The sequence below is a fragment of the Leptonychotes weddellii genome, chromosome 12, assembly GCF_054177405.1.
Source record: "Leptonychotes weddellii isolate Sample4059 chromosome 12, ASM5417740v2, whole genome shotgun sequence".
NCBI classification, from domain to species: domain Eukaryota; kingdom Metazoa; phylum Chordata; class Mammalia; order Carnivora; family Phocidae; genus Leptonychotes; species Leptonychotes weddellii.
This window is the reverse complement of record NC_138380.1, coordinates 72,218,129-72,236,946: the sequence shown is the minus strand read 5'-3', so window position 1 is coordinate 72,236,946 and position 18,818 is coordinate 72,218,129. Positions and strand designations below refer to the sequence as shown.

General features: G+C 34.4%; 1 protein-coding gene across 1 annotated transcript in view; it reads right to left on the bottom strand.

The window, feature by feature from the left end:
- The window catches only part of PCLO (piccolo presynaptic cytomatrix protein), a 346,987-nt gene that overhangs the window by 115,912 nt on the left and 212,257 nt on the right, over nt 1-18,818 (bottom strand). The window contains exons 8-9 of the mRNA XM_081800627.1: nt 9,318-11,505; nt 3,589-3,725 (exon numbers count right to left, since the gene is read on the bottom strand). Of these exons, the coding sequence (XP_081656753.1) occupies nt 3,589-3,725; nt 9,318-11,505 (2,325 nt within the window). The remainder of the gene's footprint in view (nt 1-3,588; nt 3,726-9,317; nt 11,506-18,818) is intronic.

Genomic DNA, 18,818 nt, shown 5'->3' with positions numbered 1-18,818 from the left:
TGTACCTCAATAATGCAGTTGCATGAAGACTACAGAAGACATGGGCGTAAGGGCAGAACGTGGAGGCATTTGATACTAATCAAGAAGTGTTGACCTTTATAATTACCCTGTGAGGGCTATTAGCCCTATTTATAGATGAAGTGAATAAAGCAAATCCATATTTCTTTCCTTTCAAATATATATATATATGATGCATATATTCAAATAATAAGATGATCTTGAGTCTAATAAAAATTCAGAAAAAATTTTCTGTTTCTCATGTATTTTTATATGTTATTTTTAAAGCAGATAAGTTCATGTTTGTATTAATCAATTTGGTTTTATTATTTTTGCCTGCAGGGCATTTTATGAGTATAAATTCTTGTTATGTGTAAGTTTCCAAATAAAAGCATCCGGGTTTATTAGTACCAAGAGCTCAATATTACCTTTTTATGATTAGAGATCAAACAAGTGAATAAAATAAGAGCACCATTTTGCTATTCTCTCTAGACCAAAACACAATTATGATGAGTTAATGACAAAAACAGTACTTTAAGATAAATATGAATGCAAAAAAATACCATGATTTTTTAGCTTTAGGTAAATGTAATCAAAACATATGTCACCTTCTATGTAGCTTGTTTAGAAAAAACTATAAAGAACAACAAAGAAATTATTGTCACAAAAGTTAGCATATTTGTTACTTTTTTGAAGGAGGTTGAGGATTACCATCTGGAAGGGGCACATAGGGGTGTCTGGGGCAAGCATATTCCCTTTCTTGGTCTGTGTGTTGGTTATATTATTTTTCACTTTATACGTAGTTTATAATTCTGCCTGTTTGCAGTTTTGGTAACTGCATGTGTAGTTTTTGGTCTGTATGTTAGATATAAAAATAAGAAAATGTAAAAAACTAAATGTAAAAAATAACTTTTATAAGAAATTACACATTATTTTATTACATTTACCTATAAATAATTCTAACAAGGATCCTTACATTTTCTACTTTATAAAAAATAGCAGGAAATTCATGAAATGATTCTTAAATATATTCTGCTTAATTTTGGCCATTATATTGGTCTGTATTTTGTTTAAATAAGATGTATCATATCCTCAGTGGATTAAAACCATAAATCTGCAGATGTTAGTAACAGAAAATTAAAATCAAAAAGTGCCATTAAGGTTATTAATGTTTCATCTACATACAAAAGAATTCCAGAAAATATTTTTTGAGGTGGACACAGATTATGTTAAAATGTATCCTTCAAGAATACTGGCTGAATAAATTCGTTAGACAAGACTATTCTAAATATTTGTGGAAATAGTAATGTCAGAAAATAATTGGGAGTTATTTTCTAGCTCTCCAGTTTATATATTTTATCTTACTAAGATTTCTTTAAAGGATTTGTGCTTTCATTGACTAATTTGTGGGAAATAATAAACTTCAAAGAAACAAAGGAGACAGGTAAGATATAAAAAGTAAGTCAATATAGAGAGATTTTTACAGTAAAATATATTCAAGGAAGCTATTTTCAGCTGACAGATTTATTATTCTAGTAATTATAGATAAAAAGAGGTAAATTTACATTTTATAAACATGTTCAGAATGATTTTATTATTTTCCTTGCTCATTAGGCTGATCTAATTGATGAGATTGAACTACAGCTATAAATATGATTTTAATAACAAGGTAATCTAAGAAAAGTCTAATTCAATTGTCTCATACATTGAAATGAAGTACAAAGAAATGGAAGTATATGGACATGTATATAGAGGTAAACACAGCCCTAAACCAAAACTTTTTAAAAAAAATATTTAATTATTTATTTATTTTCATCATAAGTGTATTCCTTAATCTCCATCACCTATTTGACCCATGCCCCCCCACATGTTTACCAGAGGGAAGATGGGTGGGGGATGGGACTAAACTATAATCTCATTAAAGATATCAAAAACTAAAAATATTTATAATATATAGAAAATAATTCCAAGATTTCTAGAAAATATGATAGCATATATGAAACCAATACAGAACAAAATTTTGAGATAAATTCTTTTTTTTTTTAAAGATTTATTTATTTATTTGAGAGAGAGTGAGAGAGAGAGAGAGAGAAAGAGACAGAGCAGGAGGAGAAGGGCAGAGGGAGAGGGAGAATCCTGAAGCGGACTCCTCACTGAACATGGAGTCTGATGCGGGGCTCCAGGCCAGGACCCTGAGATCATGACCTGAGCCAAAATCAAGAGTTGGCCCCTTAATTGACTGAACCACCCAGAAGTTCCTGAGATAAAGAAATTCTATTTAACAGCTAGAAATTTGTTCATGAAAATTTAAACTGCTTTGGAAGAAATCAAATTTGAGTATAGATACTATCTTTTCAATGGTACTTATATGTGTGATGAAAGTCATCTCTTTTACAATTTAACGTGACAAACACTGAAGTAAATTACAGTAAGCTCATATGGTTTACCTTTGTTGTTCAAAATTGAGTTGTCTTCTATATCAGAGAATCACTAATCAGACAGGATTATTTAGGAATTAATGTGTATGAAATAACTCTCTCTATGGGTATTTTAATGATTATGGGTACATAGCCTGCAAATATCTGATCTCTTAAGGCAACTGATTTAGGCCACTGGGCTTACCAGAGGAATCTCTCTCAACTTGTCCAACTGTTGATCTCCTATGTGTCTTTCAAAATTCACTCAAACGTCACCTCATTTGTTCTAAAGTGAAGATGACCATGAATTTTAGTATCATATTTATCTAACTGTGAAATTTATCTCTAAGTTTTAGTTTCATTTATAAATAGATATTAATTGGGGCACCTGGGGGGCTCAGGTCGTGATCTCAGGGTTGTGAGACTGAGCCCTGCACGAGGCTCCGTGATCAGCTGGGAGTCTGCTTGAGGTTCTCTCTCTCCCTCTCCCTCTGCCCCTCCTCCACCACTGCCGCCTCCCTTGCTCACACATGCACGCGCGCCTTCTCTCTAAAATAAATAAATCTTTAAAGAACATAAAATGAATAGATATTAATAGTATCTAGTTTGAGTTTTTCTGATGATAAAATCCAAAGATAAATATAAAACAAACATGTCCATATAATAGATCTAAGATATAAGTTCCCCTCTTTCCCAAAGTGAAGCGTTCGTTCCCTGTCCCCAGCTCACTTGGTTTGGTCACCCCCTTATTTGCTATTTCTTAACACCTGAACACACTGTTACCGGAAAGCACTGAAATTACCCATCTCTATTTCACCCAATATTCTGTAAGGCCTTTAGGAGCTATATGTATTGTCCTTGCATAGCAGTGTGGGGTATGTTGTACAAATTTAACTATCTTTTGGAAGAATGAATCACTTAAATTGCCCAGTAGAAGCACTACAGCTATGCTGCAATGTTGACAGCCAGGGATGATTAAGTAAGTTATTCAGTACTTTAATTTACTGAAAAAAAATTTTTTTATGAACTTGATTGACAAAAGTCCCATGCATTTTAGGATAACTGAGACCATTCTAGGATGACCGACTATTTGATTGACTGATTGATAGATTGGCTGATTTTTTTGTGGTGGTGGGGGATAAATCTAAAAGAGATTTCTCAATATAGCACTTACTTGCTCTTGATGTTGACTAACTGGTCTAGAGTGGACCAATCTTTCTGGTAGTTTGCGATCCAGACCATGTCCATTTTCCAAACGAGACTCCCTGGGTTTGTCAAACCAATCTGTTTCTTCACGACGCAGATGATAGGCTTTGGAGACCAAGGAAATATCAAACATTGCAACCACAACTAATACAGATCATAGAGGACAGCAGATGTTCTGAAATACCAACATGCTCCAGGCTTGTTAACCATTCATGCATTTCAAATACAACTCCTAAGAGGATGAGAAAATCATTTCCAATACTATGATAAAAATTTTGTACCATGGAATAACTTAAAAAAAATAATGTACACACTTGTTCAACCTCTCAGAGCAAAATAAAACAAAATTAAATTTTAAATGAGAAGAAATTTAGATAGTGACTGAATAAATGAGCAAGTGAATATTCCTCAGAAGTCATTCTATTCAACCTCAACCCTTTAGTTCCTACCTCCTCATCTCTTCCCACTACCTACCACCCACCACTAACATCTAAGAAAAATGTCTTCCTTCACTACAGAAGATTCTGTCACTTTCCCACTATCATATCAATCACTAACATGTGGCTGCTGGCTTTGAACATCAAGTGAGTATTTTTGAAAACAAGACATTTCTATGACATTCGATAAATAAGTGAAAACATTTATTTCTAAGAGGATCCCAGGTATTATTGCAAGGAACATGTGTGCCATACTCACCTAGTAGCCTACTACTAAAGTATATTTAGAATATTTTATTAAAAATTAAACAATTATTTTCCATGTGGCTATGGATTTAGGAATAAGATTGAAGAGTTCACTGGCTGGTTTTTATACTTACAATGTGACAAAACTTGACATCTTAGTATACTTTTTTGAAAATATAACCGTATTTAAGTACATAATTATTTTAAATTATTCATCCCATTCAGTTCTTAGTACTTCCAAGGCTTTTTTTTAAAGCTATTAATTAGTGACCAAAAAAATCCCATTTTACCTAATATATAGAATTTGACTTCATATAAAGTTTTATTCTTTGCAAAAGGATCCCTAATTTGTAAAAAGGATCTCTGGAAATACACTGTTGCTTTCTTTCTCTCTCTCTCTTTTTTTTTTTTAATTTTATTTATTTATTTGAGAGAGAGAGAGAGAGAAACAGCATGAGAGGGGATAGGGTCAGAGGGAGAAGCAGGCTCCCCGCCGAGCCGGGAGCCCGATGCGGGACTCGATCCCAGGACTCTGGGATCATGACCTGAGCCGAAGGCAGTCGCTTCACCGACTGAGCCACCCAGGCGCCCTACACTGTTGCTTTCTAAATGGCAGATGGAGCAGCCCTTCTCAAGTTCTCATCCTGAAAGATTTGTTGATGGTGTTACCAACTTAGGCTTTCTTGAAATTCTAGCATCTACAAAACCATACTTTTGAGTTCTTCTAACTCATCATAGGTTTCTTTTTATGCCTATATCCTTGATTATCTTTTCTTCCAAAACTTCCCAACACATTTTTTGCCAGGCAATTTCCATTACATTTTTGCTGGTAGGACTGGCAAACCCATAGCATATACACCACTACTCACCTCCATAACTCCTGTGATCTTGGTCCTGTGGTCACCTCCTCTGATTAACCACAGCATGTCCCCCAAATAAATATGATGATTGATGATGTGTCATAATTTAGTCATTCTTCAATTTGAGGAAATGCAATATTACATACCTGGTTTGTGGTTGTATGTGCGCTTATCTGATCTCTAATAGGAGCTTCTAAACTGCTTGAGGATAAGGCTCAGATCTTTTTTTTTTCCTCCTCCCTCAACACTAAAAACAATGCCTTGCAAATGCCATAACATTCAATAAATGTTTGGGAGATGAATGAAACAGAAAAATTAATCATCAACTAGAGAAAGAAGTTAAATACCCTAATTATGATATACATATTAAAAAAATATTAATTTGTCCCTTGAACTTCATTAATATTTATACAATCTTGACTCACAATCTCCATGATAATATATTATGGTTTTTCATAGTTTTAATTTGACACTAAAAAACTAAACTTATGAAAAAATATTTAATGTAATGAAATTTGATAAGTAAATACCAAACAAATTTATAATGTAATCATTGGTCTCTTAAAAACTTTAACTGACTATCCCCAACCATAGTAACTCTATCTTATTTTACTTCTTACATATTCTTATTATTTATTTCTCATGAAAAAAATAATCTATATTGATTTTAATAAATGCATATCCTGGATTATGTAGTATATGATTTCACTTAAATATATAACTTTGCTAATTGCACTTGAAACAATCCTTTAAGTCATGTTTTCTTGGCTATGTCTATACAAATAAAGCAGAATCTCAACCTGATCCAAGTTCTGTCAATTTGCTTCTGATTACATACTTTGTCTACTATTTCTTACAATAACTCAATAAGTAATTAAGTTAGGATGTCTGTCATGTTTTGCATAAAAGTTTATAGATCAATCAAGTGCAACCAGAATGAATGAATCTACTTTTAAGTTGTATTCTGTCTTCATAATTTATAGCAAATTGGACATAAATGTTAGTTATTTATAACTGCAATTATCTGATCTGCCATGGTAGATCTGTACTTTAAAAATTGAATTTAAAAAAAAAATTGAATTTTATAAAATTTTCCAAATTAACTTAAATAATTGCCTGGAGATTAACATCTCCTTGTTTTAAACTGATGATATTTTCTTGAAAGCTTGTATGTAAAATAAAAGTATGCTATTTTCGGGTGAAGCATTATTCAAAGTTATAGGAATAGTTCAGTTCTATTCAGTGTCAAAAATTGGTTGAAAATTTTTTTAAAAGAGACTATACTGATTTTTTTTTTTTTTTTGGCTTGGAGTATACTTTGAGAGAATGTTTTCAACAAAATATTTGTGTTTGTAGAAATAAATATAACATGTTTTTAGCTTAGTTTTCCTCCAAATCTGCTCCAAAAAAGGGCTTCCTGCTCTGTAGTTAACCAACCATGCATGCATATCAAATTGTGGACTTCAAGATGATGGCCATAAATACTAAGCAATGTAAATTATGCTTATCTAGACTTTACCTCAAGTGAGCTATTTCAAAATTAACTAAAGTCATATAGAACACATATGAAAAATATCCTAAGAATCTATAAATTAGAGTTTAATTGAATTCAAAGAAAGCACACAACAATTTGAAGACAGTTAAATTTGTTTTTGTCTACCCAATACTAAATAGCCTGTTGGAATGTTACACTTCTCAGAGTGATCTTTGTATCACTGAATTACAGATATGGCATATATTTGGTAAAAATTTATTTAAAAAACTCTTTGTATTTCATGAGTTCACAAATGAGCTATGTAATTAGGAAAAATATTTTCTACTTTTTCCCTTAATAACCCAAGGAATCCCAAGATTTCAAAAGAAAAGTAGGCCATTGCTTTACCAGAAGAAAAGTAGTATGTTCAGGTGATTTAAAAGCAAAAAAAAAAAAAAAAAAAAAAGTAACATTTTAAAACTATAACTTTTAAAGATAATCACTACAATTCACACACATAATATTACATATATAATTCAATTTGTTATAGTTGTCCTTTGTCTAATTCTGTATCTGTATGTTCTTTATGACTAAGTTTCTTATCTGGTTAATTTTTAAATATGTTTTAGTTTAACTGTGTAATTTCATCTAAATTTCACTTTAATTATTTATTTCTTTGGTATAATCTTTATACATTTCATAATTTTGTATGTTGCATGATGTGTCATCATCTACTTTATGAAAACAATGTTTTTCATACAGTCCTTAATGATTAGAAGTATACATCTTCCAAACATATCAATGAGAAATAAAACATTTGGTTATTTTTATATGGTTGTATGTAAATAAATACCACATTTAGGAATATCTAGAAAAATCTAAATGTCTGACACCATGTTGACAAAACATCCATGACGAATAAATGAATTTGTCAAATTCTCTCAAATATATGCTCCATGTGCACACACAGCCTTAGGTGTTTAGTTATACAACAAACCTGTTGAAGTTTTTGTTTTATCTTGTTATTTTACCAATGTGATTATTGAAGAGTCTTTTTATTCCTCTGCAGCAATTGTTTTATATGTATAAAATGTGTGTAAAATGTGGATTGTGAAAAAAGAAAAAAACTGTTTCCACATAATATCCTAACTCTTGTTTAACTAGAGAGATACAAACAATTGACTAAATAAAAAAATATACAAATGAAGTGCTTTATTAATTGAATAATTATCAATAAAAATGGTCAATCCAATAACCTGTAGAGAAGAAAATAAATCAGAAAGGAACAAGTCTGTTGGGATTTCACTAAGAAAAGGAATCTGTCCACTTTCAGATCCAGTGACTTATCTTAATCCTATTCAAATCTAGATTTGAACTTCTAAAATTGCATTAGTGTCTATATATAGAAGTAGAAAATTCTTTTCATAAACACTTATTTTCCTGTGAATCCTCAGGGAAAATGTCAGATTTAAAAGGGCTGTTGTTCATGTTAGTTTAGTGCTCTGTAGTCTTCAAAGGCATGAAGTAATAATATTTGTATTCAGTGAGAAATATTTTATTTCCAGGACTCAAACCGCACCTACATTCAAATGTAAACCATAGAGGGAGGGGAAAAAAGAGGACCAAAAGTCATGAGTGCTTCTGGCATGGAAAGGACTCTATATAACCTTTTACCTCTCCTCCCTTGCCTTCACTATTATATTTAGAGTAGATAATTTTCTAAAATCCTATCATTCTATATGATTCAACAACAACAACAAAATTAGCATAAGCCAGTTTTTAATTAAGGTATATACTTGCCTTAAATCATTTATTCAAAGAAAAACTAGCAAAACAATTTAGGATAAAAAAATAGGATGATGCAAAAAGCAAAGCCAAGGGAAAGCCTGTATGGGTACACCAACCAGGAGGGCTCAGCTTGTTAAACTCACAAAAGTAGTGAGCAAATTTTTGATTCTAAATCTAAAGAATGTTTCCTGTGTACTGACACGATTATTTTTTGTCAGTATCATATTTAGTGCTAACCTTTCTAGTATGTAATGCAAAATGCACAAACTTTTCAATTATGGTATTCATAGTGAGAGAAATAAAAATATTAATCCTTTATTTAAGGAGAATTATAAAATTCTACATTACACTAATATCAGGGATTTAGCCAAAGATTCTCAAAAATAGAACATTCTCTGAATTAATGAACAACGATATCACAAAAATAACATAAATAATTTTCTATTACAAAGTCTAGCAGAATAGTACTTAATGGCTCTAAATATTAATAATTTCACAAACTGAAAGAAACTGACCAATATATTTAGAAATGCATTTTTAAAAGATAAAAGAAACATACAATGACAAACTTTCCAACTATGGATTTAAAGGATGACCATATTTTATTGACACAATTACTTGATAATGGTTTTAGAAAAGTGGACATCAAACAAATCAAGCAAGCAATCAAGAAACAACAATAAAAGAATAAACTAAAGAGAAATAAAGAAAAGCATGCTAGGAAATCTATACACAAGATCAAATTTCCATTTACAAGAAATAAAATTGAAGTAAACATGCAAAAGACGCACTAAGAAAAGTAGAATACATCCTTGGAGAAGGAAAATTAAACATGCAGAAAAACAAGAGTTTGAGTTTTGAGAGTAACAAGGTAGTGTGAGGCCCAATTTACCTTCACTGTCTGACATGGCATGTTGGAAGTCATCCATGATGAACGCTATGTCACGGTCATAGCCTCGAGTTCGTGATTCTTCTCTCATGTGTTGCTGAACTTCAGGCAATGAGTGACTTGATCCAAACTGATCCCTGGTGTCTGCAGATATTGGTGGAAGGGGTCCAGCTGCAGCCCTGGCCATTCCCATTGGCTGGCCAACGGGACTGAGTGGACTTTCTTCTTCAGAATTTTGGGCCACAATTGGTATTCTTCCTCTACTCTGGCTAATTGGTAAGCTGGTCGGCTTAGTTCTGCCAGAAGGTGATGCATGACTAAAGGAAACATCTAGAGCTTCAGCCTCTTGAGCTTTCAGTCTTAGGGAAGAGCTGGAAGAATCTCTTTTAATTGATAAGTCAAGGCCATAGACAGAAGAAGGTCTGGAAGAAGGTCTGGACCTGCTGCCACTACTATATGGCTTATCTGCTTCATCCTGCAAAGCCGACCTTAGGGTATTTCCTAATGTGCCCAGCCCTGTGCTAAGAGATGACCCCATAAATTTCTGTTGGTCTGTAATATTTTTTCTGAGGCCAAAAGTGATGTCATCTTGAAGAAGCCTTGCTCTGGAGGAAATGCCACCAAGAGATGAAGTGCTAGAAGTCATATAGCTTGAATAATCAGGTTCGAGATCTCTACTTTCTTGAATGGGTGAAAATTTTGACATTTTAGGATCAATTAGTGACTTCTTATGTTTTGATTGCTTTTGATAAAGTATGGCTGCTGGTAGTTGTTTTGCTGCTTGTTTTTCAAGTGTGAGTCTACTAATGCTGTACTTTTCTGATTTTGGAAAATGTCTATAGCCCACATCAGCATGGTAATAATGGGAAAGCCCAGCAAGGTGATCTAAGCTCTCTGCCCCTCTACGGAATTCTTGTTTAATCTGATGTTTCAGAAGCTTTAACTCGTAGGGATCTTCCATGGGATCTTCCTCTGCTTTCACATAACTATGCAATTGGGAGGAAGTCTGTAAAGGTGCTAGGAAATCCGTCACTTCTTGAGACCTACGTGTTTCAGTGGATCGAAGGAGATGATCTGTTTTTGACAGATCCTTTTCATGAAGGCTAAATGCAGTGCTTAGTGCTGCTGTTCCTTTGGTAATCTCTCCAATGTCATCAATTAGGACATAATTTCGTGGAGTATGATGGTCAATATCCGCATAGAAAGAATCTGCAGATATGCTTGATATTGGACTGCTTGCCATGCTACTTCTTTCCTCCAATCCTATTCTCAAGTCTAAGCTATTGTACTTACTCCCAAGATGAGAAACAGCATATGTATTATCAGTAGAAACAGGTGCTATCATCAGGGGTTGGTTGCGAATCACCTCATAGTTTGAAGTTATCTTGGGCTCCAAATATAATGTAGTTTGCCGTGGCTTTTGTTGTATCACCATCATCTGTGATGGTAACTGGTAAGAAGGTTGTGGGGTTGGTGTAGGTTGAGCTTGAGGTGTGAAGGACATTGTTGCAACAGCCTGAAATGTTGGTTGAGTCTGATAAGGTGAAACTTGCTGATGGTACAAAGTCTGTTGCTGAAAATGGGACTGTTGGGTGTATGGGGTAGGTGCTTGGGTAGGAAGAGCTGGGGAAGAATATTGGTATTGTGTATAAGGACTTGTAGGAGGAACTAGTTGAGATTCTGTTTGGGTTTGCGGTGGTATAAACTGGCTGAATTCAGTTTGGGGAGCCGTTCTTGGTCGCTCTATGCCATGCTGACTTTCTATTCGGGTTGGTCGGGTGCTGCTCACTTCACTGTCAGACATGTAATCCCGATCCTCAGCTACTCCCTGGAGGTAGGCTCGCTCTCTCTTTTCTCTCTCCTTTAATAATGCCTCCTTCCTCCTGTTAATTCCCATTTCCAGGTACCGTAACTTGGCATCAATCTCCTTTTCTTCCTCATCAAGTTCTGCTTGTTTCTTTCTCAGCTTTGCAGATTCCCTCTCTACAAGATCAAGCTCTCTGTCTATATCCTGGAGAATCTTGGCTCGTGCCATTGTGTTGGTTCTGCAGATCCTCCTCCTGGAAACTGTGCCCACTGTGCTATATGTTGACTGAGTGCCTGTGGAGGTCTCCTCAGGGGGTGGGTTTGGCAGAGTTCTCTTAACTTTTTTCTGGGTGCCAGAGGGTGTCATGGTTTGAGAACCTTTTGTCTATAATACACAAAAAATAAAACTTTATTAAGAAGGGAAAAAAGATTTAAAAACTTTATCACTTATGTTTTAAATAAAAATGATTTCATGTATGTTTTAGCCATGACAACATAATAAAACAAAACTTGTATATATTATTTCAAATATTAGTCACAAATACAATTAACTGAAAAATAAATTTTCCTTTCTTGGCAAGTTGGTTATTTATTATTACAACTTCTGTAACATTAGAAGTGAATTTGGAAATCAAGCACAGAACTCATTACTACATGGGCTTATATTTTATTTAGACTCTTAAGAGAATTCTAGAAACCCATTTTTCATCCTGTGTAGTACACATAAAACTATTTGCTAAATGTATTCCCAGAGTATGTGTGTTAGATGTCTAAAATTTAAGTTATATTTCTGAAGATGCACATTTACCATTGTTAATTTCAATTGTTTGCTTCTATCTTCTCATTCCCACTTCTTCCCCCACCCCCACCCAAGAGTGGCTGTCATTCCTATTCCAATCATGAAATATAATAGAAGAACTTTAAATCTCTAAAGTCTTTTTTCCCCCCCAAAAAAGAGTAATCTAATTTTCTATTTAATATTTCATTATTTTCATGACCATTGGGTCTTATGTTTTCTTTTAATTTTATTATTCTTTAGTAATTTTAGTTGTTCTTAATGTTTTAGCAACTTATACATGAAGCAGAGGGAACTGACTGCAATAAAAACCCACTGAATTTTTTTTTTAATCGTTTAAGTTATATCATTGATGAAATGTCATATATGTTAGGTTTCATTTGGTTTGTCATAAACTTGTATTATAAGAATCACTGATCTTGAGAATCATACAATTTTAGAATATCAAAACATGTGTCAGATTATTTTCAATAAACTGACGTAAACAGACAGGATTTCCTAACACAAAGAAGACAGAGACCTAGACAAAATGCCAAGATGGAGGAATTCATCCCAAAAGAAAAAACAAGAAAAGGGTCATGGTCAGGGATCTAACTGAAAGAGACACAAGTAAACTGCCTGATCTAGAATTTAAAACAACAGTCATAAAGATACTAGCTGGACTTGAGAAAAGCATAGAAGATACCAGGGAGTCCCTTACCAAAGAGACAAAAGACCTAAAAAATAATCAGACCAAAGTAGAAAATGCAATAGCTGAGATTCGAAACAGACTGGATGTAATGATCACAAGGATGGAAGAAGCAGAGGAATGAGTAAGTGATATAAAAGGTAAAGTTATGAGAAACAATGAAGCTGAAAAGAAGAGGGAAAGAAAAATATTAGATCATGTATATAGACTTAGGGAATTCAGTAACTCCTTAAAGCATACTAACATTCATTATCGTAGGAGTCCCAGAAGAAGAGAGGGAAAAGGGGACAGAAGGTTATTTGAGAAAACTGCAGCTGAAAACTTCCCTAATCTGGGAAAGGAAACAGACATCCAAATCCGGGAGGCACAGAGAATTCCCATTAAAATTTTAAAAAGCAGGCCAACACCAAGACATATAGTAGTTAAATGTGCAAAATACAGCGATAAAGAAAAAATCCTAAAAGCGGCAAGACAAAAGAAGTCCCTTACTTACAAGGGAAGGCGAGTAAGGCTAGCAGCTGATCTGTCCACAGAAACTTGGCAGGCCAGAAGAAAGTGGCATGATATATTCAATGTGCTGAATGGGAAAAACATGCAGCCAAGAATGCTCTAACCAGCAAGGCTGTCTGTCATTCAGAATAGAAAGAGAAATAGACAGTTTCCCAGATGAACAAAAACTAAAGGAGTTTGTGACCACTAAACCTGCCCTGCCAGAAATATTTTTTTTTTTAAAGATTTTATTTATTTGAGAGAGAGAATGAGACAGAGAGAGCATGAGAGGGTCAGAGGGAGAAGCAGACTCCCTGCCGAGCAGGGAGCCCGATGTGGGACTCGATCCTGGGACTCCAGGATCATGACCTGAGCCGAAGGCAGTCGCTTAACCAACTGAGCCACCCAGGTGCCCCGCCCTGCCAGAAATATTAAAAGAAACATCTCTCTGAGTGGGAAGGAAACACTAAGTGACAAAGACTAGAAAGGAACAGAGAAAATCTCCAGAATAAATGAAAAACAATAAGATGGCACTAAATTCATATCTATGAATAATTACTCTGAATGTAAATGGACTAAATGTTCCAATCAAAAGACACAGGGTGTCAGAATGGATAAAAAAACAAGACCCATCTATACGCTGCCTACAAGAGACTCATTTTTGTCCTAAAGATACCTGTAGATTGAAAGTGAGAGGATGGAGAACCATTTAGCATACTAATGGATGTCAAAAGAAAGCCAGAGTAATAATACTTATATCAGACAAACTAGATTTTAAACTAAAGACTGTAGGGGCACCGGGTGGCTTAGTCACTTAAGCATCTGACTCTTGGTTTTGGCTCTCAGGGTTGTGGGATCCAGCCCCACACTGGGCTCTGCACTCTGCATGGAGTCTGCTTGTCCCTCTCCATCCCCCTCTCAAATAAATAAAATCTTTAAAAAATATATAAAATAATAAAGACTGTAACAAGAGATGAAGAAGGACACTATATCAGAACAAAGGAGTCTATCCAACAAGAAGATCTAACAATTGTAAATATTTATGCCCCCAACTTGGGAGCACTCAAGTGCATAAAACAATTAATAACAAACATAAAGGAACTAATTTATAATAATACAATAATAGTAGAGATTTTAACACCCCACTTACACCAATGGATAGATCATCTAAGCAGAAAATCAACAAGGAAACAATGGATTTGAATGACACACTGAACCAGATGGACTTAACAGATATATTCAGGACATTTCATCCTATAGCAGAATATATATTCTTTTTGAGTGCACATAGAACATTCTCCAGAATAGATCATAATAGAGTCACAAATCAGGCCTCAACAAGTACAAAAAGAATGAGATCATACCATGCATATTTTCCAACCACAATGTTATGAAACTTGAAGTCAAGCACAAGAAAATATTTGGAAAGACTACAAATACATAGAGGTTAAAGAACATCCTACTAAAGAATGAATGGGCCAACCAGGAAATTAAAAAGAAATTAAAAAATACATGGAAATAATAATAATGAAAACATGACAGTCTAAAACCTTTGGGATGCAGTAAAAGCAGTCCTAAGAGGGAAATATATAAGAATACAAACCTACTTCAAGAAGCAAGAAAAATCTCAAATACACAACCTAACCTTACACCTAAAAGAGCTAGAAGAGGAACAACAAATGAAGCCTAAAGCTACCATAAGGAGGGAAATAATAAAGATTAGGGCAGAAATAAATGATACACAAACAAACAAAAAAACCCAGTAGAACAGGTCAATGAAGCCAGGAGCTGGTTCTTTGAAAGAATTAATAAAATTGACAAACCTCTAGCCAGTCTTGGCAAAAAGAAAAGGAAAAGGACCCAAATAAATAGAATCACAAAGGAGAGAGGAGAGATTACAACCAACAACAGAGAAATACAAACAAATATGAGATTATTATGAGCAATTATATGCTGACAAATTAGGCAAGCTGGAAGAAATGGATAAATTCCTAGAAACATATAAACTGGAAAAACTGAAACAGGAATAGAAAATTTGAACAGACCCACAACCAGCGAAGAAATTGATTGAATAATCAAAAATCTCCTGACAAACCAAAGTTCAGGGACAGATGGCTTCCCAGGGTAATTCTGCCAAACATTTTAAGAAGAGTTAATACCTATTCTTCTCAAACTGTTCCAAAAAATAGAAATGGAAGGAAAACTTCCAAACTCATTCTCTGAGACCAGAATTACCTTGATTCCAAAATCAGACAAAGACCCCACTAAAATGGAGAATTACAGGCTCATATCCCTGATGAACATAGATACAAAAATTCTCAACAGAATACTAGCTATATTAATCCGACAGTACATGAAAAGAATCATTCACCATGATCAAGTGGGATTTATTCCTGGGCTGCAAGGGTGGCTCAATATTCACAATTAATCGACATGATACACCATATTAATAAAAGAAAGGATAAGAACCATATGATCTTCTCAATTGATGCAGAAAAAGTGTATGACAAAGTACAGCATCCATTCTTGATAAAAACCCTCAAGAAAGTAGGGATGGAGGGAACACACCTCAACATCATAAAGGCCATATATTAAAGACTCACAGTTAATATCATCCTCAATGGGGAAAAACTGAGAGCTTTTCCTCTATGGTCAGGAACAGAACAAGGATGTCCACTCTGACCATTACTATTTAACAAAGTACTGGAAGTCCTAACCTCAGGATTAAAAGGCATCCAAATTGGTAAGGAAGAAGTCAAACTTTCACTATTTGCAGATGACATGACACTCTATGTAGAAAACCTGAAAGACTCCACCAAAAAATTGCTAGAACGGATACACAAATTCAGTAAAGCTGCAGGATAAAAATCAATGTACAGAAATCTGTTGCATTTCTATATACCAATAATGAAGCAGGAGAAAAAGAAATCAAGGAATCGATACCATTTTACAACTGCACCAAAAACTATAAGATACCTAGGAACAAACCATGGGTTAATGGAGGGAAGTGGTGGGGGGTAGGCAAAATGGGTGATGGGTATTAAGGAAGGCACTTGTTGTGAGGAGCACTGGGTGTTATATGTAAGTGATGAATCACTAAATTCTACACCTGAAACCAATTTTACCATATATGTTAATTCACTAGAATTTAAATAAAAACATGGAAATAATAGATACCTCAGAATAAACCCAACCAAAGAGGTAAAAGGTCTGTACTCTGAAAACTATAGAACGCTTATGAAAGAAAGAAAGTTAAGAGGACACAAAGAAATAGAAAAACATTTCATGCTCATGGATTGGAAGAACAAATATCGTTAAAATGTCTACACTACCCATAGCATAGTACACATTTTATGCAATCCCTATTAAAATACCACCAGCATTTTTCACAGAGTTAGAACAAACAATCCTAAAATTTGTATGGAACCACAAAAGATCCTGAATAGCCAAAGTAATCTTGAAAAAGAAAAGCAAAGCTGCAGGCATCACAGTTCTGGACTTCAAGGTGTATTACAAGGCTGTAGTGATCAAAACAGTATGGCACTGGCAAAAAAAAAAAAAAGACCTATAGATCAGTGGAACCGAATAGAGAACCCAGAAATGGACTCACAACTATCTGGTCAACTAATCTTCAACAAAGCAATAAAGAATATCTAATGGAAAAAAGACACTCTCTTCAACAAATGGTGTTGGGAAAACTGGACAGCAACATGCAAAAGAATGAAACTGGACCACTTTCTTACATCATATACAGAAATAAATTCAAAATGGATGAGAGACCTAAATGTGAGACAGGAAACCATCAAAATCCTGGAGGAGAACATGGGCAAGTGACCTCTTTGACATCAGCAACTTCTTACTAGACATATCTCCTGAGATAAGGCAAACAAAGCAAAAATGAACTACTGGGACTTCATCAAGATAAAAAAAAACTTCTGCACAGCAAAAGAAACAATCAGCAAAACTAAAAGGCAACCTTTGGAATGGGAGAAGATATTTGCAAATGACTTATCTGATAAAGGGTTAGCATCCAAAATCTATAAATAACTTATCAAACTCAACAATTAAAGACAAACTCAATTCAGGCGCCTGGGTGGCTCAGTTGGTTAAGCGACTGCCTTCGGCTCAGGTCATGATCCTGGAGTCCCGGGATCGAGTCCCGCATTGGGCTTCCTGCTCGGCGGGGAGCCTGCTTCTCCCTCTGATCCTCCCCACTCTCATGTGCTCTCTCTCTCTCATTCTCTCTGTCTCAAATAAATAAATAAGATTTTTTTTTTTTTTTTAAAAAGACAAACTCAATTAAAGACAAATAATCCAGTTAAGAAACGGGCAGAAGACATGAATAGACATTTTTTCAAAGAAGACATCCAAATGGCTAAGAGGCACATGAAAAGCTGCTCAGCATTACTCATCACCAGGGAAATACAAATCAAAACTATGATGAGATAGCTATCACCTCACACCTGTCAGAATGGCTAAAATTAACAAGACAGGAAACAACAGATTCTGGCGAGGACACGGAGAAAGGAGAACCCTCTTCCATTGTTGGTGGGAATGCAAACTGGTGCAGCTACTCTAGAAAACAGTATGGAGGTTCCCCCAAAGTGAAAAATAGAATTACCCTATGACCCAGCAATTGCATTATTAGGTATTTATCCAAAGGATACAAAAATACTGATGCAAAGGGGCACGTGCACCCCAATGTTTATAGCAGCACTATCAACAATAGCCATATTATGGGAAGAGGCCAAATGTCCACTGACTGGTGAATGGAAAAACAAGCTGTGGTGTATATATACAATGAAATATTACTCAGCCATCAAAAAAGAATGAAATCTTGCCATTTGCAAAGACATGAATAGAGCTTGAGTGTATTACACTAAGTGAAATAAGTCAGTCAAAGAAAGACAAATAACAAATGATTTCACTCACATGTGGAATTTAAGAAACAAAATAGATGAACATAAGGGAAAAAAAGAGAGAGGCAAACCAGGAAAAAGACTGTAGCTATAGAGAACAAACTAAGGGTTGCTGGAGGGGAAATGGGTGGGGGATGGGCTAAATGGGTGATGGGTATTAAGGAGGGTGCTTGTTGTGATGAGCACAGTGTTTTATGTAAGTGATGAATCACTAAATTCTACTCCTGAAACTAATATTACACTCTATGTTAACTGGAATTTTTTTAAAAAAACTTGAAACAAATAAACAAAAATCAACTGATATAAACAAAATTAGCCAAACATTTAATAGCATATTCACAACTTTCAGGTCTTCTGCATATTCTTTACAAAATGCCTTTTTCTCCTTTTCTTACTAATAATCCAAAGACCTTAATTCTCCCCTTTTCCCAGTTACTAAATATTAAAAGCAGAAAAATAATAGAAGGTATGTGAGACTTATTTCTAATTAATTAGATCATATTTGTCTAAGACCCTCTGTTTTCACTGTTTTTTTTATTACTTCCAAATTCATTTCCTTGGTGTCTTTATCTGCCTTGTGTTATAATTTTTCAGCTCCCTTTATTTAAATTAACAGATGCATACAACAATACATAATAAATATTTTACAGAGTTGTCCAATTTGATCTTCATAACAACCCTATGACTTAATTAAATAAATGAAAAGAATTGAAAGTGAGAGAGAGGGAATATATAACATGCCAAACAGCTGCTTTTGGCACTCCAATTCCCCATATTCCTTGAGATTTTTCTGTGAGGAGGAAAAA